This window comes from Mauremys reevesii, linkage group 1 (assembly GCF_016161935.1).
Source record: "Mauremys reevesii isolate NIE-2019 linkage group 1, ASM1616193v1, whole genome shotgun sequence".
Classification (NCBI taxonomy): domain Eukaryota; kingdom Metazoa; phylum Chordata; order Testudines; family Geoemydidae; genus Mauremys; species Mauremys reevesii.
In genome coordinates this window covers 190,975,524-191,001,999 of record NC_052623.1, presented here as the reverse complement: position 1 = coordinate 191,001,999, position 26,476 = coordinate 190,975,524, and the positions used below count along the sequence as shown (strand labels likewise).

The window sequence follows — 26,476 nt, the reverse complement described above, 5'->3', positions numbered from 1 at the left end:
GTAGGAACTTATGTGGTTGAAATAAGGCTTTGAAGTTGACACTTCTTTAAAATGAATGTATAAAATTTGTACCTCTGTGGGTGCAGTTGTTTCAGTCTATGTAGCTGCAGAAGATTCAATAAACCAGCAGCTGTATATTGATTGATAGAATGAAGATAAGATTATCAAGAATTTTTTAAAATAACATGAAATCTTAGACTCTGGACATTGTAGATAAATCTGTGGAATATGCACATTTTCCACAAATAAGGATATGGATTACAACCTAACCTAGGATGTGATATCAAAAGATGCTTTTTATGAATATATGATTCTTTAAGAAGACAGGCATTAATATAGCTGAGGCTATAGACATACTGTATGACCTTAATCATTCTAAAACAAAGAATGTTTCCTTTGATCGATTTCACACAAGGAAGTATACTGCACTAAACTGAAAGCAGACAGTTTCCTACAGGACTTTGTGATTGGCAGACATAAAAATCTTGCAGTCTGTTTAAACGTGTGTGTGTGTGTTTGTGTGCGTGCGTGTGCACACGCATATACATATATTTGACTACTACTCTCCAGACAAATAACTGAAATGCTTGGGGAGATCTAAGATCTATCAGTGTCAGGTAGCGGGGGAAATAATAATTGCTGCACCTGTAAATGTCTGTGGCCTATATGTACTCTGTGGCCTGCGTTATACAGGAGGTTAGACTAGCCCAGGGATCGACAGCCTTTGGCACGTAGCTTGCCAGGGCAAGCTCCCTGGCAGGCCAAGTCAGTGTGTTTACCTGCGGCGTCAGCAGGTTCGGCCGATCGCGGCTCCCACTGGCCGCGGTGCCCGTCCCAGGCCAATGGGGGCTGCGGGAAGCAGCGTGGGCGAGGGATGTGCTGGCCATGGCTTCCCACCGCCCCCATTGGCCTGGAGCGGCGAATCGTGGCCAGTGGGAGCTGGGATCGGCCGAACCTGCTGACGCAGCAGGTAAACAAACTGGCCCAGCCTGCCAGGGTGCTTACCCTGGCGAGCTGTGTGCCAGAGGTTGCCGACCCCTGAACTAGACAGTCACAATAATCCTTTCTGGTGCAGGAATCTATGAAATTTAATCTCTATGCCCCTGCACTGGGGAAAATTTCATCCATTAAGATCATCTCTGCCACATCATGCAATGTACATAAGACTCCTCAATAAAAAATCACAATACATTGCAGATAATAAGGGGAAGTTTAATGATGCAGCTATTGTCTAGAACATCAGCCAATTTCTTGTAGGGAAATTAGGGTTTCTTTAACAATTCTGAGCACTGCACAGTTGATATCAACTCCAATAATCTACTCTGACTGTATGTGCGGAACTCCTAATGATATTATGGCAATGCTGCGCAGGTACCATAGAGAAAAAATATCAGGATTGACATCATTATTGCAGAGCCAAGGGGAAAATTTTGTTCTCTGTTAGCAATTTCTGACTTCATTGCAATCACTGGACAGAAATGCACAATAAGTACTGCAATATTAATACAACCATTGACATTAATGGTAGTACGCCGTGTTGCTCCCAGGATATGGGACACAAAGTGGGAGAAGTAATAGCTTTTATTGGCCCAACTTCTGTTGGTGACAGGGCCAAGCTTTCGAAGGTCTGAAGAGCTCTGTGTAGCTCAAAAGCTTGTCTCTTTCACCAACAGAAGTTGGGCCAATAAAAGATCTCACCCACCTTGTCTCTCTCATTAAGAGTAGCAGTTTTTTAATAGTAGCAATCCCTTATCTCTCATGTCTTTTCATGTAAATTTTAAAAAAATGAACAAGATGTAAACATTCCCACCATCCCACCAGACAAACTACAGACAATGTTTAACAGGGGAATGACGGGAAATTTTATAAGCTGTAATGTCAATTCTGAATTTATTTTCATAGTGGTAAACTAGGAATTTCAAATACTTGGCAAATCACATTAGCTGACATAGAGCTTGTCTCAGGCCTGGTCTACACTACGCGTTTAAACCAGTTTTAGGAGCATAAAACCGATTTAACGCTGCACCCGTCCACACCAAGAGGCCCTTTATATCGATATAAAGGGCTCTTTAAACCGGTTTCTGTACTCCTCCCTAACAAGAGGAGTAGCGCTAGTATCGGAATTGCCATATCGGATTAGGGTTAGTGTGGCCGCAAATCGACGGTATTGGCCTCCGGGAGCTATCCCACAGTGCACCACTGACCGCTCTGGACAGCAATCTGAACTCAGATGCAGTGGTCAGGTAGACAGGAAAAGCCCCGCGAACTTTTGAATATTTCCTGTTTGCCCAGCGTGGAGCTCCGATCAGCGTGGGTGGCGATGCAGTCCGAAATCAAAATAAAAAAAGAGCTCCAGCATGGACCATGCGGATGTGATCACAGTAAGGGCAGGCAAATCCGTTCCATCAGCGCTCCGTTACAGAAGACGAAATTCAGAATCATTTTTAAAAATTCTCCAGACAGATGCCATGGCAGGGACTGAGCGCACTGCAGCGTGAAAAAGCGTAACGGAAAGCCAAATAATCAAATGGACGCTCATGGACTGGAGGACTCAAGCTATCCCACAGTTCCTGCAGTCTCCGAAAAGCATTTGCATTCTTGGCTGAGCTCCAAGTGCCTCTAGGGTCAAACAAACAGTGTCCATGGTGGTTCAGGGCATAGCTCGGCAATGTACACTCCCCACCCACCCCAGAAGTAATAGGGAAAAAATCCTCTCGTGACTATTTAACATGTCACCCTATCTTTACTGAATGCTGCAGATAGACGCAATGCTGCAGCAGTCAACACCAACATCCTTGCTCTCACCTCCCCCGCTATGGGTGGCTGATGGTGCAATATGACTGGTATCCGTCCTCATCATCATGAGCTTTTTGGCACGTGGTGCAGTGCAAAAGGACTGGTAACCATGCCGACTAGCATCTGTCAGGTCCCCCAATGTCATGTGCACCTAATTTTTCATGGTAGATGGTGCAGTATGGTTGATAACTGTCTTCATCATAGCAACAGGGGGCTGAGCTTCATCAGCCCCCACCCTTCATGTGTAAAGAAAAGATTCAATTGCCCCTGGACTAGCAGCAGGATGCTGGGCTCCTCTCCTCCACACTCCTTAATGTCCTGTCTGGACTATCATAGCAGCTGGAGGCTGCCTTCCACTCATTTCTCACTAACAAGTCACTGTGTCTTATTCCTGCATTCTTTATTACTTCATCACACAAGTGGGGGGACACTGCTATGGTAGCCCAGGAAGGCTGTGGGAAGAACGGAATCAACAGGTGGGGTTGTTGCAGGAGCACCCCCTGTGAATAGCATACAGCTCATCATTCCTGCAGGATCTGACACAGAGCAGCTGTGCTCTCTGGTTCTATGATACAGTGGTTCTCTAGTACACTTGCCCATATTCTAGGCAGGACTGATTCTGTTTTTGATACCATAAAGGAGGGATTGACTCAGGGAGTCATTCCCAATTTTAACTTTTTGCGCCCTGGCTAAGAGCAGCCAGGGGCACTTATGACAGCAACAGATGGCGCAGTGCAAAAGGACTGGTAACCATGATCATCTTTTTACCAATTTATGGATTGGTAGATGGTACAGTATGGTTGGTAACCATCTCTGCTGTCATGCAAAAGCAAAAGCATGCTGCTGTGTAGCGCTGCTGAATCGCCTCTGTCAGCGGCATCTAGCACACATACGGTGACAGTCACAAAAGGCAAAACAGGCTCCATGATTGCCATGCTATGGCATCTGCCAGGGCAATCCAGGGAAAAAAGCCGCGAAATGCTTGTTTGCCGTTGCTTTCCCGGAGGAAGGAGTGACTGACGACATTTACCCAGAACCACCTGCGACAATGATTTTTGCCCCATCAGGCACTGGGATCTCAACCCGGAAATTGCAAGGGGCGGGGGAGGCTGCGGGAACTATGGGATAGCTAGGGAATAGCTACCCACAGTGCAACGCTCCAGAAATCGACGCTAGCCTCGGACCGCGGACGCACACCACCAATTTCATGTGTTTAGTGTGGCCGCGCGCACTCGATTTTATAAAATCTGTTTTACAAAACCGGTTTATGCAAATTCGGAATAGTCCCGTAGTGTAGACGTATCCTTAGGTACTGACATACAGGTGGTCACCAATTCCCAGGGTATCCTTAGTGAAAACAGGGATTAATGCTAGTCCACATCTCAGAATCTTGAAGAGGTGTTTACGGTTCCTTATTTGGAAAGGACCAATGTGTCTTTGGGTCAGCCCTGAGCTGCCACCTTATATGCAACAGAACCTGTGACAACCCCAACATATTGAACAAATAAAAAAATAAACCACTATGAAAACTCCATATTTAACCACAAGGATCTCAGATAATTTCTCAGCTTGACAACTTCTGTGCTTGCTCTGTCCAGGCAGGCAGCAGCCATGTAGTATTTTGCTGCTGATAGTTATAGGCGGGGGGTAACTGTCCTTACCTTAGGCTGAAGAGTACGTTGCCATCAGGGTACACTCGGAGCATCACATTCTCCATAGTTGTATCATGGATGAAAGATCTTTTGGAATGGACAAAAAATACATCAGGTACCCAGATCTTTTTGATCAGTCTTCCATCAAAGGTCATGCTTCTGTTTCTGGTACTAGGAAAGGAAAGCCTCTCATCCTTCCAGTAATGTCTGAGGTATAAGGTCATTGTGAAGTCCTTTGCATAAAGAAAATTAAGAGGAAGAGATGCATGTGTGTTTTTCCTGGTTCTGAATACAGCAATAATAACCAGTACAACTAATCAAACCTGATGACTTTGAATTACTTCTGCTTTGAGCTTCAAGAGCAGAATTCTCAAACCAGAGAGAGGTCACCAAAGCCACGCAGTGAGAGCACAACACAGATGGAAGATATTTTGCGATATCTGCTGTTTGCCCTGGTTAGGTGGTACTTATAGTTCAGCCAACAAAGGGCCTGATTTTGAAGTCCATACTTTTTTCTTACACAAACAAAACTACCACTGATTTCAATGGGCTGTTGGATTGGGCCCAAAATATAAAACAGTCCCAAAAGGAAAATAGCATTTTAGTAAGTAGGATAAAAGCAACTGAAATTACTCTACAGCCCTTCCATTGAACTTTTTGCTGTTTTCTCTTGATGTCACATTAACACCTCATTTTTATCATTTGCAGCCAATAAATGAGTTCCTATTATCTAAAATATACAAGAACAAATTCTGATTTCAAGTTACACTCATGTAAATCTACTGGGTTTACACCAGATTTGCACCACAGTAACTAAAATCAGAATTTGACTCAAAAATGTAAAATATTGGGACCTGGACCCTGAGTAACATATTATAACTCACAATAATGAATGGGTTTGTGTGCACGTATTATTACAGGTGGGACTGGCAGCACCACCTATTATTAATATGGCCCAACATTTCCCATTATAAGAACCTGTTTTCTGTGTCCTATAAATTTGCCAAACTTAAACCATTTGGGCTGAATTTTTCCAAGTTGGGTCTCTGCCTCAGGATGAATTTTTTTGGAGAACTTCAGCCAAAATCATTTTCTGTAATGTGATCTACTAGTATGGACCTTTGAGCTCTTGTGGTATCCCACTGACTTCAGTGGGACCCCGCATGAGAGTAATGGATCCCATAGCAAGATCAGGGCCTGTGGCCTAAAACTACATTTGAAGAGAGAAATTAATATTGTAAATGTGCTCTTTATTCAGAGTTAACCTGTGTGGACATTCTAGGATTAAACGACGCAGCAATAATGTAAGAGAAGCTGGGAATATGGCACGAACAGGATGCATTCACAACTTTATGTTCTTGACTAGCAGTAAGAGGTTTTCCCTCTCCAAGACTGTGTGCATAGTAAGATTTTTGGCAGATTCTTCCACCACTGCTGTGTCACTACTGCAGCTCCACTAGCACTAAGCAATGATGGGAGTGCTAGTGTATACCAGATACTGGCATCTGCCTACCAGCTAACAGTAGGTCTATATGGCATAGTGGTAGAAATGTGGGTGGCCAGTATACACTACCACTTAAGACCACTGCTAGCCCCAGTGATGCTGCACCAGTACTACAGCAATGGAGGGACTCAAGGCTCAGTGTAGGCATTGTGTCTTTGAGAGAGAAAACCTCTTAGTGCAAGTCAAGGACATACAGCTGTGATGCAGAATGAATTAAAGTTGCCTCTGTGCACAGGACCCGCACAAGCTAAGGGCTTGCAGAGTGATTTTCAAAGGCGTGTGACACCCAGGAACTCCCCCTCAACTTAACAGGAACTATGGAGTGCTCAATACTTTTGAAAAATCAGGCTATTGAGCGCTTTGTCCCTTGGCACACAAGAGACATTTAACACATATTTACATGTAGCATCTATTAATTTAAATGAAAATTACTTTCATGTATCAAGATGATAATATAATCTTGTAGGATTCTACTTCTTTAACTATATTGGTTCTACATCAGAATCTTGGAGGGTTATTTCTGAAGCCTATGTGATCCCAGAGTTTTGGTTACAATTCTGTCTTCCATCAGTTTAGGAACAGGATTTAAGTGATAAAACTTACCATGTCAACTTCTGAAATACTGTCAATACTTTCCACCTGCACATCAATGCCCACTGGTATTGGTGACCCTTCAAAACAGCAGAACAAAAAATATGACCGGAAGTGACAAATGTTTTTCATATATACCTATATGTTAATATAAACCTAAACAACCTGCACTGCTCACTGCCTCTCCACACATGTGCTGCCTTGAATTAATTTTAAAACTGTTGTGTGCACTGAATCCAACCTTAGTAACCAAAAGAGAAAGTCAATGACAATGAAAGAAAACCTGATGTTAAAAATCTGATCAAATAAGCACATGTTCTTCAGTGATCTCTTTGCAATCTAGCACGGGGTCTGACTTGGATTTACAGCATGACCCTGAAGTTTGGTGAGTGGAAAAAAGTTTTCTTACGATTCTGAAACTATTGAAGCCTATGCAACTTATTAGAATGGCCCTGCGGAAAACTTACATAAATACCAGTATCAAATATACCAGTGCTTGTAAAGACTACTTAATAGTGAAAACTTTTCCTCCACCTTCTAAAGAAGATTATTTATTATATGCCTAAAGTAACTGTACTAGGTAACTAATAAAAGTTTGTCCTATAATACCTTGAAATGGATATAAGTTCCATAAATGGGAAACCAGCTCACTGACTGCTAAGTAAAACCATATTCTAATCTGTTTCTCAGTGGTGGTGCAACTACACTGGTACTAACAACAATGCAATATAAGAATGGCCGTACTGGGTCAGACCAATTGCCCCTCCAATCCAGTATCTGACACTGGCCAATGCCAGGTGCTTCAGAGGGAATAAACAGAACAGGTAATTATCAAGTGATCCATCCACTATCACTCATTCACAGCTTCTGGCAAACAGAGGCAAACAGAGGCTAGGGACACTTCAGAGCATGCAAGGTAGATATAGCTCCCATGTTTTTATCACCACATAATGTTTCTGTGAGCAGGTTTTCATGAACTATTATATGACTACGGAATGGCAGTTAGGACACTGGCTGTGATGACCAGGGAGAGTATGGGAGAAGATGGATAGATACTAATTTAACTGCTGTAAGATTTTATAAATAAATTAAATTCCTAATCAAGTATTTTGCAAGTCAAAGCTCCCATTCTGCCCACTATTCTGAATTTCAGAGCTCTGGAGAGCACATATAGGATAAAAATGCATCTACAAAACAGAGGCAGAACAGTTAGGTGACTGCCACTGACACATACAGGGATTTTTTTGGTATTACAAAATATAAAAAAGTGCAACATTACAGTTAAAATTAAAACAGGTCAGGAAATGAAAAAGTTAAGGTTCCCAGACCAATGCTAACAGTTATGCTTTACATATACATGAGTTATCCAGTATATATTTTACAGCAAAGATACCAAGCCTGAAAAAAATTAAGCATGTGCTTTACTTCAAGCACATGAGTAGAGAGTGACATTAATGAGACTGCAGAAGTCTGACTGAGAGCAGGATTTGGGAGCACCGTAAGTGCAACTTACATCTAAAATAAAATAATGTTACATTTGTAGGATTGTGGCTTTGAAGCCAATGGAACTACTCACATGCGTGGAGTTATAAACGTGCCAAAGCATTTGCAGAATCTGTACCTCAGTCAGTAACATGGAACCAGAGAACCAAGAACAACAGTGTATGCCTCTGCAATATGGCTGAGACATTGTTGCTGTCAGAACATTTGGACTAGAGGGGAAAAAAAGAGCTGAGGATGTAGGAGAAAGTCAAAGAGAGCTCAACATGAGAGGAGAGGAAAGACATTTGCATTTAACAATTATTGACCATAGATCAGGGGTTCTCAAACTGGGGGTCGGGACCCCTCAGGGGGTCATGAGGTTATTATATGGGGGGTCGCAAGCTGTCAGCCTGCACCCCAAACCCCACTTTGCCCCAGCATTTATAATGGTGTTAAATATATTAAAAGTGTTTTTAATTTATAAGGGGGGGTTGCACTCAGAGGCTTGCTGTGTGAAAGAGGTCACCAGTATAAAAGTTTGAGAACCACTGCCATAGATGATATTATTTTCACATCTCTGATGCTTACTAAATTATTTAAAAAATGTAAATGAATGTACCTCAATACAGTATGCATTATTTTCATCGCTCTTAACTAATTTATGTATACAAAAAGCAAGAGAGAGATTTTGCTTACATGAAGAGACTTTACATAAAATTAAATGTAATACTTTGTATCTGACACCTTTAAACCTCTCTCTGCTTCTCCTGCTTCTTGTTTGGCAGCTCTCGAGGCTGTAGTAGCTTCTGCAGCTGCTGTGTCTCCAGCCTCAAATGGGCGTGTAGGTTGGTAAATCTATGTAGCTATGGATTCACTGGCTACTACCTCACCTCTGCACTGGCCTAACCCCACCCCTCACTCTGAGGTAGGGCAGATCAAGCTTTCACAGAGCTCTAATCCACCGAGTGCAGGAGGTGCAGGCTCCTCCACTCACTTTGACTCTAATTTGGCAAAGTACTTAAGTACATGCCTAACTTTAAACATGTGTTGTCCCTTTAATTTCAATGGAACTGCTCACATGCTTAGAGTTCAGCATGTGCTTAAGTACCTTGCTGAATTGGGGTCTTTCTATATCCTGTCCCTCCCCTACCATGAAACAAATGCATACTGGTGCTTCTCTGTTCAGGGCTTTCTGGATTTATTAGTTGGGTTGGAGCATCTGGTCCGGTGAGTCAGAGCCAACTTCCACTAAAATCAATGGTAATTAACCACTGGAACAGATTACTAAGGGAGGAGATACATTCTCCATCACTTGGACTCTTTACATCGAGACTGGATGTTTTTCTAAAAGAAAGGCTCTAGTTCAACCACAAGTTGTTGAGTCACTGGGTGAAATTCTATGGCCTGTGTTATACAGAAGGTCAGACTAAATGAATATCATAATCCCCTCTGGCTTTGTTAATCAATGAAGGAATGGAGAGACGCCTATTGATATAAATAGCACTGAACTGAGTCCTAAAAGAGAAAGAAGAATAAACTATTCTCTCTCTCCCAGAGGTGGAGTTAATCAGGGTTGAGGTACAGAGATGGGACAGTGTAGGGAAAGCTTGTGCTGCTGGTGCCTATGCCACAATGCTGCTGTTAATAAATTCAGTGTTTTAGGCTGACAATGAGGCACCACCACTAATTTCATTTAAAAATAGTATCGAGAGAAAATCTAGGTTTTTATTTTCCCAGTTTAACAAAACGGGGGGATGGGCAAGAGGATTTTTTCATTAAACTGAGCAGCTCCAGTTGCTGCTAGAGAATTTCCACAAATCATTATTTTAGAAGGATTAGTGATTTTCACAATGGAAGTTCCGCAGATTTTCAAGATAATTACTCTTCAGCAGCAAATCCAAATTATTTTCAGATGGATTTATATTTATGCAAACAAGTCCTGCCTCCTGGAATCAGTTTTCCTTCATTTTATTTATTTTAAAAGGTTTAAACCAAGCTAATGTTTCTCTCATGAGTGTGGAGTTTATTTTCATCAGTAGCCTGAGTGAAAGATAATAGCTGCATATGCAAGTTACATAATTTTTTTTTAAATGTAGGTCCTCACAAATTCTGCAGCATTTTAGGGTCAATTTGTATGGTAGGAATGACAAAATCCTATGACAGACCTTAGAGAATTTTAAGGTATTTTTGTGCAGTTATACCTTTTCCCATGTAGTTGCTATACTGCACATGCATTTCCATAGGAAACATGTAGAATTTAGGGGACTCGGCTAGTGAATTCCAGAAGCTTTGATCTTTCCACAGTGCCATGATACTCAGATCATTCATTACGCAGGAAATAATTTAACCCTTTCTTTTTTACAATATTCCAACAGTGAATGCATCACTATTTTGCCAAACTCCTGCTACTAGATGGAGTATCAGACCTCTTCCAGTTGCATGCAGTTGTAACAGGGTATGTTGGCTTTTTAAGGCGGCTACAGACCCAGCATAGCTCACCCCCCGAGTTCTGAGACCTGATGGGAGTTGTAGGCTCAGCAACAATGCATACTGGGAAAGGGGCAGGCATATAAAAATACTCCTGTTCCCTCTGGCAAGGCAGGGAACAAGGAATAGGTAAGACCTAATGATGCTCCCTCCTGAAAAGGGCCAGAGAGGCTGCCTAGGAGGGAGGTCAGGTGGATAGAAGGGTAAGGAAACCACAGGGAGAAGAAAGTACTGTGGAATTTGTTACAGTTCCCTGGGTTGGATAGAGCTGGGGGTGGGGGCAGGGGGCAGTAATAAAGGGTATTTTATCCTTGTCCATCTGTTGTTTGAAGTATTTGAGATGGGATGGTGCCAGAAGTAGGCAAGGCCTAGGATGGAAGTTAGAGGACTATCAGAGTGAAGGAAGAGGTCTTGGGCAAGGTGGTCTTGGGCTTGAAATGTTAATTGAGTGCTAGTTTCCTGTCAAAGCTGTATCTTCCAAAAGAGGGTGGGAGGAAGCCCCCTTCACTCCCTCCATCACTAGGGGAAAATTCTGGAGACTGCGATGGAGGGCTGTGACACAGAGAGGAAAAGATCTAGGGGCTGAATGACATGCTGGAGCCCTTTTTTGCAGTGGATTTCCATTGGACTCTTGCTTGCCTTGGAAGAGACGGAGTTGTTCTAACTTAGCTGAAAGAGTAAACTACCCAACCAGTAAGATGACCTGTGAGGAAACTAAGACAGAGGCCACACTTGATAACAGAAAGAGGAAAGATAAGCCACCTGAGTACAGAAACTTTTACCTACTACTGGCTAAATATGACTACACATTACAGTTCAGGTATTTCTTAAGTGTGAGGGTTATCGTGCTCTCTAGGGGTTGCCCTCACAAAGACACGGTAAGCCTTAACACGACCAATTACACACTCAAGCCTTGATCCTGCAGGACCATGTGCAGTGTGCAATAGGGAACATAAGGTTCCACTCCAGTGTAAATGTGAACAAAGACTATACATGTGCTTAAATCACAATAACTATGCTTAGATAGTTCTTTTCATCTGTAGATCTCATCTCAAAATGCTTCACTAAGGTGGATAAGTAGAATTCTACTGTACATGTAGGGAAACAGAAGCACAGAGAAATTAAATAATTACCCAATATATAGTCATTGCAAATTTAAACAAATTAAAAGGTGAGAGAAATTAATAAGTTGAGGCTAGAACTGAAACAAGCTGGAGAGTCAGTGAGGACAGAAGACCCAGGAGGGCATCCAGGTAGTAGAAGCTTCAGAGGAGATGGCTCTTGCACAAACAGAAGAGAGGCAGATGCTACATGAGTCAAAGGAGGGGTGTGTGGTAGACTGTAGCAAGACCTCAGAGGGTGATGGTAGAGCAAGACAGTGACTTTTTAAAAAGCCTTTCAAATAATGTAGTTAAGAAACACGAAACAGGAAGATTATTTTAAAGGGATTCAAAGAGCAGCTCTCTCCAACCACCTCTCTCAAATGGGAGAGTTCTGCCTGTCAAGCCAGTCTGACTGGTGACACAGCAGATCATAGCTGGCCAGGAAATATCATTTTGATATCTGAAAGTGATCGTTTGCCCGGAGTTTAAAGTAAGGCTGTGGAAGTTCTGCATGGTGTGAGCAATGCGATTTATTTTCTCCCCCCTCCTGCAGTCCAAGCTGGATTATTTTCTAAGAGTTCCACAATACCTAACAGACAGCTAGGAGACTTGAGGCCATGATATTTTTAAAAGGGCATTATAAGATATTAAAAGATTTGCATGTGAACCCACTGACTTTCTTTTCCTTTCCATGGGTAACATGACACTACTTTTAGGCAATTACCATTTCTGAGGATGAGGTTTACACTACTGTACAGCTGTTAAATACATAATCCCTTTCTGCTCTCCCATTGGCAGAGGAACACATCATGCTCACTCACATTGATCTGGCTTTCAAAAGGACAATAAAAGAAGGAACAGAGTCTCCTAGCAGTTCAACCTTCCATCAGAACTGATTAGTACTGTAGTAAAATTGGAACAGAAGCAATATACAGGTACAGGTAATGCTAACAGGAGCTAATGATATGTGGAATCATAATTTAGGCTCCCTCCATACTGCAGATTAAATTGTTTTAGCACGTGGCAGGGGGAGGAGGGGAGAGGGCAATTTAAGCAGATTAATGGAGAGGGGAAGTTGTGTAGATCATGACATCAGGGAAGTGGGCAGCATTCAAGCAGTGGGGGGTATCTGGATGGACAGACGCACATGTTCTATGACTATGACACAAATTGGACAGTTTCTGTTGACGCTGGCCTTTACTTGGGAAGCAAACAGTTTTAGGGCTTGTCTAAACACAGAGGGTTTACTTTGCACTAACTTTTGGAATGGCCTGCATACACACGACACAAACCCTTAAGAGAGTAACTCTGCAGTCTATATTACGCTTACAAATGTAATACATTCCCTGTGTATTGAGTTAGTGCAGGCTAATGTTCATGGGTTCACCTCACTCTTACACTGTACCATTCTGGGACTTCTGAAGGACAATCCAGCATTTTCAGCATTGCTGCAGAGATTCGGGGTAATTTTAGGGTGACCAGACAGCAAGTGTGAAAAATCAGGATGGGGGGTGGGGAGCCCATATAAAAAAAAAGCCCCAAATTTCGGGACTGTCCCTATAAAATCGGGACATCTGGTCACCTTAGGTAATTCCCAAATTTGAAACAAGATGGAGTTGGGAAGACTGGATGAAGTGCAGCTGCCATGCTTGTGGCTTCTTGAGCCCACACTGTGGAAAATTTATTCTAAACTGCTCTAGCTCAGCCACACCTAAGATAAAGACTGCTCCTCGCTGCTGCAACTAGCCATTGCAATTAAAGCTTGTAAAATGTCTCTGGTGGCTTTTGTTTTGACTCAAGAGGTTGTACAAGAATTGCAAACTCAAGGTGCCCCAAGCAATGGTTTCCTTCAATTTTTTTTTTTTTTTTAATTTGGAGCAGACAGGTCCTGTGTGTGAGAGAGGGTGTTTGTGGCAGCCTATCTGTGACTCTCAGACTATAAGAGCGCTGTGAAATGAAACAGAAGCAAAGAGAAAATCCAGCCAAGGAAACAATGTGACAGCCAAGCTTTGGGAATAAATGCATTATAACACTGAGTCTTTTTTTTTTTTATGTGTGAGTACAGCCGGAGCTATGTTCTGAATTACAGGTTTGGTTCACTTAACCTCATTTTACAATGCGTTGCAAGCAAAGACGCATTCTATGGCAAGAAGTAGAAACAGCACATTAAGAGCCTGCTGGGTTTGAGTCAGCTTGACGTATCCTATTCGTGGGGTTTACAGATGCAAATTAATCTATTAATAAATGAGTAATGTCAGAACTGAATTTTAAAAAGATCGTTTGGTCAGAGTCAAAAGGACAAATTATGCCTGCACTTACACCAGCAGAGATCTAGAATAACATCACTGCTTACAGTGGAGTTACACCACATTTACACCTACGTAAGGGAAGCAGGATTTGGCCCTGTCAGCCTAAAATAGGTGTTCGCACCTCCACAGGGCCACAGACATAGGCAGTGCAAAGTGAACTTAAACTGGACAGATTTGGACTAAAGAATTCCCCTGACACAGAGGGAATTTCTGTGAGCTTTAGGCTGATGGAGGGTGTGCAGCCAGATGCTCTTACCCCGGAGTAAAGGGAAGATTATTTGTTGTGGGAGGAGACTCAGTTGGGCTGCGTTACCAAAATCTTTGGGCCCAGCTCCATGCTGTAACACCTGGGAAACCCAACGGGGTGTAACTGAGGGCAGAATTTGACCTATTTAAAACAAATCTTTTGTTTTTAAAATACATGCTCTTTACCCAGCTGTTCTGACCTGATTTCCCCCGCCCCACCTTTTCAGTACCATTAGCTGATGCAGCTAACTGAGCTGAATAAATCATGCTATGGGGCACAAGTGCGTGTGACAGATACAAGTCGACCAGGAATCACCGCAATGAAATGCTCTATCTGTTAAGCTTGAAAAAAGCATCAGCTTCTGCATGCATAAAGCCAAAGTGCTGTAAATCTCTCCCCTGTCGTAAAGCCAGATTATGGCTGATGCTGTGCAGGTGCAGTAGCAGGGAGAACGCACAGCAGGCGCTCTTCCCCACTCCAGGGTAGCTCTGCAGGTGGCGGCTGTAGTTAGACAGGCTGTACAGGCTGTGCCGGTAGAGCCAGTCAGCCCCACAGAGGGGTGTTTACACTGGCGAGGGCTCCACACTCTCCATGCTCTCCAGCACAGCTTCACTGGAGGAAGTAAGAGCTGTAACTTCTTCAGGTGGTAGCACATGACACTAACCAACATGCCCCTGCGGTGCCTTTGGAGGCACTGGGCCCAATTCACCTTGGCCCTGAACCTCGTACAGTCATTGCATAGCTGCTAAAACATGCTACCACATCAGAGTGGTGGCATTTGCACCCATTGTGCGCTGGGGTAAATGATGCACCAGGGCAATAGTGACTTGAGCCAGGAATGCCTCCAATGCCATGTTAGTGTAGCGCCTCCTCTTTTTCACTCAGGCTCTAGAGAGACACAGTTAAAGCTCTACTGTGTGGACAGAACTGCATCCTGAACAGATTGTTTCCCCACTAATTAGTATTTCATGGCTTCCCGCACCTCCACTCCACACCACCAATTCCCCTCAGTCACCTGGACGGCCAGAGTGAGAAACCAGAGCCAGAAAACACCTGATCACTCAAAAGAAAAAAGTCTTTAAAATAAAACAGGCCAAACCATTCAGTTAGTAAGCGAATCATCTATAGAACAGATTCAGATGGCAATTTTAATGCTATCAGACCACAGTGATGTTTAAAGGAGGGCTTTTTGTTTGGTTGGTTTTTGTATGTGTTCAGAGCTGCAGAGACCCATGGTGATGACATCCAGATTAAAGAGAGCAAAATCTATTATCTGTCTCCAGATTTATTCAGTAATACTAGTCCAATTTCCAACTTCCAGAAATAATTATAGTACTGCACATGGTTCACATCCTCCAGATAATAACTAACCTATATTTTAAGCTAGGCTGTATTGTTCATATTGACTCTTTCCCTTCGGTGTCTATAACAACAATGCACGTTCCCCATCACCAATTGCATCTCAGCCTGTATTTAAGCTCCCCTTTGCTATACACTTCAGCATTAGATGAAAGTCAATCTCCTTCAAGGAAATGCATATCCTGTATCTCTCCTGTCACGGGATGAATTAGGGTACCCTATCCAAAGTCATGTTCTGATTGGTTAGTTGAGGCTTGGCCCTTTTGGTGATGTCACAACTGTGTATTAACTACCAATGCAGCCTTGATTCCCCATTGTGTTACTCAATGTTTTGCTGGCAGCGGCTCATTGGTCTAGGGGTATGATTCTCGCTTCGGGTGCGAGCGGTCCCGGGTTCAAATCCTGGATGAGCCCACTACAGAGGGGGGGGGCAAGCCTTTCCGTTGGCGGGGGAGGGATAGCTCAGTGGTTTGAGCATTAGCCTGCTAAACCCAGGGTTGTGAGTTCAATCCTTGAGGAGGCCACTTAGGGACCTGGGCCAAAATTGGTCCTGCTAGTGAAGGCAGGGGACTGGACTCAATGACCTTTCAAGGTCCCTTCCAGTTCTAGGAGATTGGTATATCTCCAATTATTACCTTTATTACCTAACCCCACTGAAGTCTGATGGAACCCAATCAGGCTTCCAAACCTGCCTGGTTTCCTGCCAGCTCACCCACCTAGCTCCGCAGCAGCCTGGGCTTCCAGGGTCCGTGCCTGTCCCCATTGATTTCAATGGGGTTACACCAGCATATTGCAAAGAGTGAATCAGGGCCAAAGATCATTTTATTGAGACTTTCATCTGTTACTCTTAGAAATTCCCATAGCCTCTGAGTGTTACTTTTATTTACCATTATAGAAATTGCAGGCAGTACTATTCTAGATATTAACAGCCCTCTTGGGAAGATTTGGGAAACCTCTGAACAGGAAGATATGGCAGATACGTTGCTACCCATTTCACTATTTCTTGTGGATGTTAGTGGGGAAGAGAGATACAGCTGAGTCCTTTTTCTGCTGAAAGCTACTTCTGAAAGACAGAGGTATAACTAGTAATCTGATATTTGCAAATCCACTGGCTGATAAGTTACCATCTTCCTCACCGGAGTATGCATGTATTCACCCATGGCAATATGATCATCCATACCCACTGAAGTCAATGTAAAGACTCCAACTGACTTCAATGGGCACTGGATCACTACTACTAACCATGTGATAATAAGAGGACAGGACCAACATAAACAAAAACAAAGCTGCCAGGCACCAAAAGAAATGCTTCCTGTGAAAAAAATTAAAACGTGTATATCACAGTGTGCATTCTGAAAGCACTTTGTACTCGCACCAGAAATACTGATTTGTGGAACGGCCCTGTGAAACTGTACTAGAGCTGGCTGGAAAAATTCCGACAAAACATTGTTTCATTGACGTTTGCAGATTTGGCTAAACTGAAATGTTTGTGGACTGCTGGGGAATCCGGGGAATCCATGATCTGTAGCTAGCCAGGTGTAGTGTCCCAGAGCTGTGGCTCCATCCCCTTTCCCAGAGCACTTAGGCATTTTTGGTTTTCGTTCCTAATTGTAACAAAATCAGATTTTGAAATATCAAAATCCTCTGTGAAACAGAATTACCTTTCTCCAGAGAGCTGTATAGAGTACTTCACAGAGAGCTGTCTGCTGTCATGGAAATGCTTTTTCCTTCCACAGATGGCATTTCCATAAATTACAATTCCTTGAGTGGAAAAGCAGGAGGGAGGGACACCGAGGTAACTTGCAAAGCCATTGACTGATAAATTTCAGATTACTAGCTTCACCTGTCTTTCAGAAATAGCTTTCAGCGAACATCATGGTGGGGTTTTATTGTGATAAGGAGACTTGCCTGTTGGAAAATGGACCAAGACCACTAGCCGGCCATCAGACAGTAATGATATTCTGGATTTAAGTCAGCAATCTTTAACAATCCCCTGAGCTATCCAGTCCACCATGACCAGGAGATTTTCATTGCCCCACATCCAGTTTGCATGTCATGGGCCAAATCCTGCTTATTAAAGCAAGACTTGCTTAGGGTATGGCTACACTTGCAGCTGTACAGCGCTGCCACGAGAGTGCTCCCGTGGCAGTGCTTTGAAGTGCGAGTGTGGTCACGGTGCCAGTGCTGGGAGAGAGCTCTCCCAGCGCTGCAGGTACTCCACCTCCCCGTGGGGATTAGCTTACAGCGCTGGGAGCCGCGCTCTCAGCACTGGGGCACTGTTTACACTGGCGCTTTACAGCGCTGTACCTTGCTGTGCTCAGGGGGGTGTTTTTTCACACCCCTGAGCGAGAAAGTTGCAGCGCTATAAAGCGCCAGTGTAGCCAAGGCCTGAGTCTTTCCTTTCAGGATATGGCTGTGCCTCAGGTTCCCTGTTGGCTGGAAGTCTCCCTCTCCATGTCAGGGATAGTTTTAGACCTCCAGCTGGCAGAAAATACTCCTCCTTTCCCAAGGTAAACAAGAGCCCACTGGAAAATATCCAAACAAAAAGCCTTCACTCGATTTGCTCTCTGAGCGACAACCCTCCTTCCAGGGACCATGGGAACTTTTCCCCTTCTGAGACAACCAACTGGTTACAGGGGTATCAGCACATTGCTTCTTGGAGGCCGTGCTGAGGCATAGGTGGGCCCATGTTCTCCTTCTGCCAAAGCCTTCAGTCTGAGCAGGGGCATCATTTGCTATGAGGCGGGGCAGACTCAGTTGCCCTTGCTCAGATCTTTGTTTGGCCTCCCACAGACTTTTCATTGGTCTATATGCTCCCCTTCCCCGCCCCCCAGCCTTTGCAAGATATAATACATCACATATAATGTTCTATACGCTGACACAACTTTGGCCCCCCTAGAATTTTTCTGAAATGATGCCCATGGCCCTGAGGCCCTAAACAATAAAGTAGCCATCTGCTCCAGCCTCAGACATTCCCACTTCACTCTTCCTTCCCATCCCACAGCCCCTGAGTTACTTGCTTGCTTGTCTGTCTGCCTCTTAGGCCTTCTCTCTCCCTCTTTTCCAGGCTTCTTCATTACAGCCCATCCCACGCTCCTTCTCTGTTGGTAGCCCCACCCTAGGTCTTGCTCAGACCCAGTTGCTGAAGAGTAACAGTGGTGGGTGGTGCTGCTACTCCCTTTCGTGGAGCAAAGGGGAGCATATTTATAGCCCTTCCCCAGCATTTCTTGCTGTAGCCTGCAGTTCCTATTAATCCATCCAGGAACTACAACCCCCCAGAGTGCTTTAATCCTGGGCCAAGACAGTAATAGGAATGTTGGGCCTGGGGGCTGCCTTTAGCCAGCATGTGCTGTTACAAAGGCCAACTTAAATAACACTGCATTCTGTGCAGCACTTCTTCCAAAAAACTACTCCCACTATAGCCAGCTATACACACTGCAAGTACATAGTTCTGATTAGCTACTGGCAGGTTCCACGATTTGCATACTGTGGGCCACATTATCAGCTAGTGTAAATAGGCCTACAGCCATTGACTTCTCTGAAGTCTATGCCTATTTACAGCTGTTGAGAATCTGTCCTTGTATATTTTATTTTGTATTCATAATATGGAGCGGGCCAGCCCGTTTCGATGAATCACAAACACAGAACTGCTGACCCTGGTTCACAAAAGCCTTTTAGCAAGGCAGCTTTCTCGATTTTAGTGTAATAATGTAGGGCCAAAATCTGTAATTCATAGGTATGTCATGCCTCAACTTCAAAGGGACATGTCAATGTGTATCCAGTGGCAGAAACTGGCCCTCTCATGGGATATCCAAATTAGGGAGCATCCCATAGGATACCTTTTTTATTCACATATAATGTAATTAAACAGGGAAGAAATAATATTTAGAGTGGTGAAGCACTGGAATGGGTTACCTAGGGAGGTGGTGGAATCTCCTTCCTTAGAGGTTTTTAAGGTCAGGCTTGACAGAGCCCTGGCTGGGATGATTTAGTTGGGTTTGGTCCTGCTTTGAGCAGGGGGGTTGGACTAGATGACCTCCTGAGGTCCCTTCCAACCCTGAGATTCTATGATTCTATGAATCATGCAAACCAATAACACCAGAGTCCAAGGGCCAATAAACCAAAAACATAAGGTTGGTTTTTTTCAATTCAGTGCTTCATGCCAACTCAATATACTCAGGAATTGGTAACTTGCTTAAAAACTTCAAAACAAATCTGATGAGTTTCAGGAATTTGCTAATTGCTACTAGACAGCGCAGTTTTAGGGGGATATGTTAATGCAATGTTTTGATAATAGAATTCTATCTGTAACAGTAAAGATAAAAAATTACTAAGCTGTGAGTAGATAATTTGGCAACTCTTATTACTGTTGTGCAAAGTACAAAAATTGTCTTTTGTTGTAAACTATTTCTTAGTTTAAGCCAAGAAGGGAAAAAATCTCAGTTAAACCTGACATTTCATTTTTACATGACCTTGCTGGGCACGGATTTGGCAGCTTATAGTGCAAGAAGAAACTATTAAATAGTATAGAAATGTTAATGCAGCTGGCTGCTCACCTCCAAATCCAGGTCTCATTGCAAAGTCATGGTCATCTATGCGGAGAAGTTGCTCGGACTTTAGTGGACGTACTTTGGTGCTGTCTAATTTCCTCATTTTAATTTCTCGTTTGCTGTGTTTTAAAAAACAATCAAGTCAGGAGCTTCATTGTACTGACTGACATTCACAACGATGATTAAATTAGATGAAATGACTAGATTACTGGATTGTGGGCAGTGACACAACCACATGAGAAAAAATTAGTGAAAATGGGGAGGGAAGAGACCCAGAGTGAAAATGCACAGGACAACTGTATTGAGGGAGAACATCAATAAGATATAAAAAGTTGGGAGTGGGACACACGTCCCCTTCTATCCCCTCGGAGGTTGCATCTATGGGTGTGGGAGAGACTGTATCCAAGATAGATAAATACTTGTTGAAGAAACTGATACATTAGTTTTCACCCAGATACCTTCTAATCCTGTTTGGAAATAACATAATATGTTATTGCTTTAATGCATGCCATACTAAGTCATATGTATTACTGGGGGAGTGGTTGCTCAACACTCTTCATGATAACATTTCTATTATTTTTAAAGAGCTCTAATGTCTCAATGGTTTGCAGCAGGACTCTGAAATTTGGCAGTGAGATAATCCTGGGGTCAGGGAGGTGCCTTTTGGTGTCTTCCTTAAATAAATCATTCAGATTTGGCCAAGTTAGGAGCTGAAAAGAAATCAGCATTTCCAATTTGTATTTTGCTTACTACAGCTCATTCTTACATTTAATGCCAAAACTAGCCAACACTCCATTAGCACTGTGCATTGCACCATCTCAGCATGCCCTACACCGCTGAACCTCCAAAAGGAACACAGACAACATAGATGATCCTTTTCCTGTTGTTGCTGGAACCAGGACACCATACATTCTAGACTCATATTTAGAGACTGGTGTTAAAATTCTGGTCCCTTCACAACACTTTTTATTAAGCAAAGGCTCAGACCTCACCAAAAAATTACACAAGCTGGGAACAGAACTTAAGTCTTTAACGTGGCAGACTCATGTCTCACCCACACTGTCTCTCAGAAAGAATGTTTTGAATCTTAGTTTGGCTATGCCGTGTGCAAAGCGTGACTACTCCCGCATATGTTTCCACTGTTTCAGTGTGTTACGTGTCCTCCACCAGTGGCTGGCTTTCAGAGGCTGCACCCAGCTATTGTAATTACTCTGGCGTGGTAGAAGTCTCTGCTGAAAGTTCAGGGTTCAACCCCCTTTTTTTGATTGGGAGGCAGAGAAATAATGTTAGTGGCACATCATAGAATTTGTTTTCCTCTTTTTCTTTTTTTAAAGAAAACCCAGGAAATTACAGGATAAAAATATCAACGTTAAAAGAATGTTAAGAAGCTTGATCAGTTATTATTTATTATTTTTATCACCATACCCACTAGGAGCCCTCATCATAGACCAGGACACCCTTGTGGTAGGCAAAGACAGAACAATAGGAAGCCACATGCAGTTACTGTGAATCATGTGCTGCAAATGTACCTTTCTGCCACTCATAAAGTGGATTTTTCAATGTGTTTAGTAAAATCTGTATTCACTAATGCAAAAAGCATAACATTTTGACAGTCAAAATGTTTTGTTCTTTATTGTAGGAAATGGACTAAGAGAATAATCTCTTTCTCATGTACTTTTGGTTAATACTTTAAAATCTTCTTTGCAAGAGAATGCAGGCAAATAGCTTTGGATGGGGAAGTGGGTTACTCTATTAAACCAGTGAAAGTTGTAGGTTAAGTAACATTTTCACATGAGATTCTTTATAAAAGGTCACTCATTTAACCAAGGCCATCTGTCGGCAGTGTCCCTAATAATCCTAGTGCAGGCTGAAAGGGATTTCCCCAGGAGGAAAAAGAGGTTGCTGGAAAGTTAGGCCCTGTGGAAATGGACTGGAGATAATGCCCCCTTTAGAAATAATGCCAAAGAGAATCAAACAAAGAAAAATTAAATGTATTTGGCTCCTTTCTGTAGAAATGCTGCTCTGCAGCTGCTAAGCTCTGGGATCCTCCATGGCTTGGAACCTGCAGTCTAGTCCCAATTCCACTTAATGTTGCAAGTGGTCTATAGAATACAAGCATTTGAGGCCAGATCCTCAGTGGGTGTATATCTGCTAACTCCATGGATTTCAAGGGAGCTACGTCAATTTGCACCGGCTGAGGATCTGGTCCTGGAATTCCTCTCCAACACCCTTCTCATTACTAGTTCCCTGAGATGTGCATCTTTTCCATGCACCTCAGTTATTAAGTTCTGATTGCTTCCACTACCATGTATTTCTTATACACAAATTCAGCAGGAAATTCAATGATTCAGAGGTCGTGCAGCTGCCAGAGGAGTTCAATGCTGTACTTTATCAACATATGGCATGACATGAATAGGCTACAAGTCCCATGCTGTCCATTATTACACAGTGCTATGCATTCAGAATATGGGGAAACAATCGTCTTCCCTTTCTTCCTCCCATAAATTTAACTATTTATCAAAATTTCTCATGCTTTCATGATAAGGCAGAATTTTGATGGATTGGGTTATTATCGGCAGTAGATTGAGATCTTGCATTTTTATTTATATATTATAATGTAAACACATTCAAAGGCCTCACATGTATGATATGAAATTGATCTATACCAACAGTTGCTGGGGGGGGGGGCGGTGGAAAGCCATTTCACCCAGAAACTTAAATGCAAAAGGCTTTATGTCACTTTTTTTTTCTTTTAAAGCAGCCACCCTGATGAAGAAAGGCAAAGGAGAAAACCTCATATTTTTAAAGCCTGCCTTTCACTGTAATAGTTAGATGAAATAATCCCAACTAAAAACTAAATAAAATATATTAAACCGCTTAAGCTTTGGGATTTGCAGTTAAACGTGGAATAATTCCATAAATAAAGTGTTGCAGATAACTATATTCCAGAAGAGTAACATACTGTAACATGATTAAAATGAAAACCTACTTAAACTAGCTTTATTCTGTTGTTGAAAAAGCATCTGGATACAGTAGTTATTACACTGATATTTAGTGCAATCAAGATAACATAATAACGATAGTATAAACCCAACTTTAGGTATGAACTTGTTTCTGATGGTAGAAAAAAACTGAAACACTTGAACAACTGTATGTTGACAGTAATACAGTAATCGCAATACTTAACTCTTATGTGGTGCTTTCCATTTTCAAAGAGCTGTACAAACATTATCTAACTGATCACATACACACACATATTATATAAGTATTTATAATCACAATACAGAATGATCAGTGATGGAAACATTACTATAAAATATAATTGCTGTTTGTCTCATGGGGGCACCCAAATGCCCCAGTCAAAACTGGGACCCCACTGTGCTAAGTGCTCTACGAACACAAAGACCAGTCAAGTAGGACTCTGAACAAAGAAAATGCCTTCTTAGGTTTGGTGACAGACACACAACATTTATTAGCAGAAGGGCAGCAGTGAGCCAGGGGATACAGATTACCTGTTATGTTTCTTCATGGATGAGCATTTCTGTTGATGATGATGATGAAAACGATGATGATGATGATCACTTTGAGAACTGACACTGGTTAGTGCAGCTGTTGGCCAGAGGCAGGTGAGGAGCAGCAGTTTTATTACCAGGACCATGTCTACCAAAACAGAAATGCAATGGATTCAACCAATCCACCTCAATGACCTTTCACTTTTAGTGGTCCTGTTATTTAGAGACCGCATACCATAAAGAGGATGCAGGTATAACGAGGCATCACTGAAAACAGAAGACAAAGGCATCCCAGTTTAGATTTCCTCTCTGAGCTCTCCTTTTATTCTAGCAAATTGCAAAAATTCCTTAAAATCCACATACTAGGGTACCTGCTGTCAAGCAGCTGCAGTTTGCCTTTAGAAATGTAATACATATAACCACTTATTTTGTTGATTCTCCGTTTGTGCCATTGCTTCCACTCTTTCAGGGTAGGTTCTTAGTCGAATGAGAGCTTACTGAGTGGGCGATAAAGCAAATGTAGCCCTGTGCAGACAAAAGGGTGATGTCAAACATTTAATCCCCCTTAATCCCACACAACACCATATAAAAATCTTTCATTGTCCTATAAAAATCTGTGCTTAATGAGACAAGGTCACTAAATTAATCTTAGTTACTGTATATATCATCAAAATAATTTTCTACACAGATCAAAATATTTCATTAATTGAGTAAGCAGTGTTTGTGCCACAGATTACTGACATTATTTGCTTTTGTGATTCAGGGTAGCAAGCACAGTGTGACCAGGTGTTCGGTTTTTGACCAGAACACCTGGTCAAAAAGGGACCCTGGCGGGTCCAGTCAGCACTGCGGACCAGGCCGTTAAAAGTCCGGTTGGCGGTGCTGCTGAGCTAAGGCAGGCTAGTTCCTACGTGTCCTGGCTCTGCGCTGTGCGCCAGAAGCAGCCAGCAGCTCAAGCTCCTAGGCGGTGGGGGCCACGGGACTCCACGCACTCCCTCTGCCCTGAGCACCAGTTCTGCACTCCCATTGGCCGGGTACCACAGCCAATGGGAGCTGTGAGGGCGGTGCTTGCAGGCGAGAACAGCGCCCAGAGCACCTGCCGCACCTCTGCCTAGGACCTGGACCTGCTGGCCATTTCCTGGATCGTAGCATAGAGTTAGGACAGGCAGGAAGCCTGCTTTAGCCCACGCCACTGCGCACCTGACTGGGAGCCACCGGAGGTAAGCCCGCGCCCCAATCCCAAGCCACAACCCCTGTCCCAGCCCTGAACACCCCCCAAAATCCAGAGCCCCCTCCTGCACCCCAAACCCCTCATCCCCGGCCACACCCCAGAGCCTGCACCCCCAGACGAGAGCCCTCACCCCCTACACCCCAACCTCCTGCCCCAGCCCAGAGCCCCCTACCACACCCTGAACCCCTGGTTTCTGGCCACATCCCCAGTTAGAGCCCTCACCCCCTCCTGCACCCCAACCACCTGCCCCAGCCCAGTGAATGTGAGTGAGGGTGGGGGAGAGCCAGCCACCAAAGGAGGGGAAATGTAGTGAGCAGGGGGTAGGGCCTCAGGGAAGGGGTGGGACTAGGATATTTGGTTTTGTGGGACTAGAAAGTTGGCAACCCTAATCTTGACTGGAGAAATATAATTAATTCTGGGCAGTGTAACCTGTTGAGAAGAGACCAATCCACAACAACTCTTGTGTCAATGTTTTTGGCATTGAATCTGAAATTTGGAAATTCCCCCTTTTTTTTTTTTGAAGCAGCTATCCCTTCACTTTATAATAAATATATAGGACACAACCATGGTTGAGATCGAAGAAACTTTTGTTACCCATAATTTGATGATAAATATATCAACATATCATCATCCATAAAAATACTGGAAAAATTCTACTTTCTGTTACTGTAGTAGGATTTTGTACATCATTTCTATGTATTTTTTAACCAAAGCATAATTTTAAAAAAGATTTAACTTTAATTTTTTTCAATCATTTCTTTCTGCCCTGGCTGTATCATAGCAGATCACATCCAGTGCATCTCAGGATATTTTGTTAAGCAGTAAAATGGGCTTGTCCCTGCTTCCATTGAAGCTGATGAGTCTTTCCACTGGTTTAACGGAGGGCAATAATGGATCCCACCATGTAACTAATACACATTAGCGTCATCCCTTTCAAGCCATCAGCAAACTCTGAGCCATCAGAATCAACACACCATGTATTTAATTTATTTTTCCTTATAAAACAAAGTGAAACACTCATGAAAGGTGCCCGAGTGAAGGTCAGGGAAGCTGCAATTCTTCATCAACAGAACAGCGCAGCAGTAGTTCAAGTTTCCCAGCACTGCTCCCCACCCATGTGTCGTAACCTTGACCCCTATGAACAACTCTAGGTGTGAGAATACAGTACAATCTCCATGGCTTCTCTGCTGAGATTGCTAACAAGTAGGCCCGTTGTGATGGTGGTATTTGGGATACGGGCATCCATCCACAAGGAAGTTCACTGGAGTTACCAACTCATTGCACTTAGCCCTGTAAATGACCCATTAGACAGACATGATTTCTAGAGGGAGATTTTCAAAGGCACAAAGGACAGTTAACTCCTATTGGCGTTCAGTTGGGCAGCTAAGTGCCAAGCTTCCATATCTTTGAAAATATCCTCCCGCTCTCTCAATCACTATTGATCTGAACCAGGTTCAAACTGATGGCCTAGATCAAAGTTTCTATCCTATTGTTAACCCTCTCTGCAAGATAAACTGGGATCAGAGTCTGGGCGCCAACACAGGGGCTAAAAGTGGGGTACCTCTATGTGGGATTTCTGGATGGAGCAAGGCTAGTATGGCTACACTGGTAGGAGAACTGGCTACCCCCACCGTACAGGTGTAGCATGGGACA

General features: G+C 43.1%; 1 protein-coding gene and 1 non-coding gene across 2 annotated transcripts in view; one reads left to right on the top strand and one right to left on the bottom strand.

Annotated features, from left to right (window-relative positions):
• GABRR3 (gamma-aminobutyric acid type A receptor subunit rho3) overlaps positions 1-23,759 on the bottom strand; it is a 45,452-nt gene extending 21,693 nt beyond the window's left edge. The window contains exons 1-4 of the mRNA XM_039491082.1: positions 23,593-23,759; positions 20,087-20,199; positions 6,556-6,623; positions 4,458-4,681 (exon numbers count right to left, since the gene is read on the bottom strand). Of these exons, the coding sequence (XP_039347016.1) occupies positions 4,458-4,681; positions 6,556-6,623; positions 20,087-20,199; positions 23,593-23,738 (551 nt within the window). The 5' untranslated portion in view covers positions 23,739-23,759. The remainder of the gene's footprint in view (positions 1-4,457; positions 4,682-6,555; positions 6,624-20,086; positions 20,200-23,592) is intronic.
• On the top strand, positions 15,873-15,944 carry TRNAP-CGG. Its single transcript has one exon. It is a non-coding gene; the product is annotated as a tRNA-Pro (tRNA).
• Positions 23,760-26,476: the final 2,717 nt, after the last annotated feature.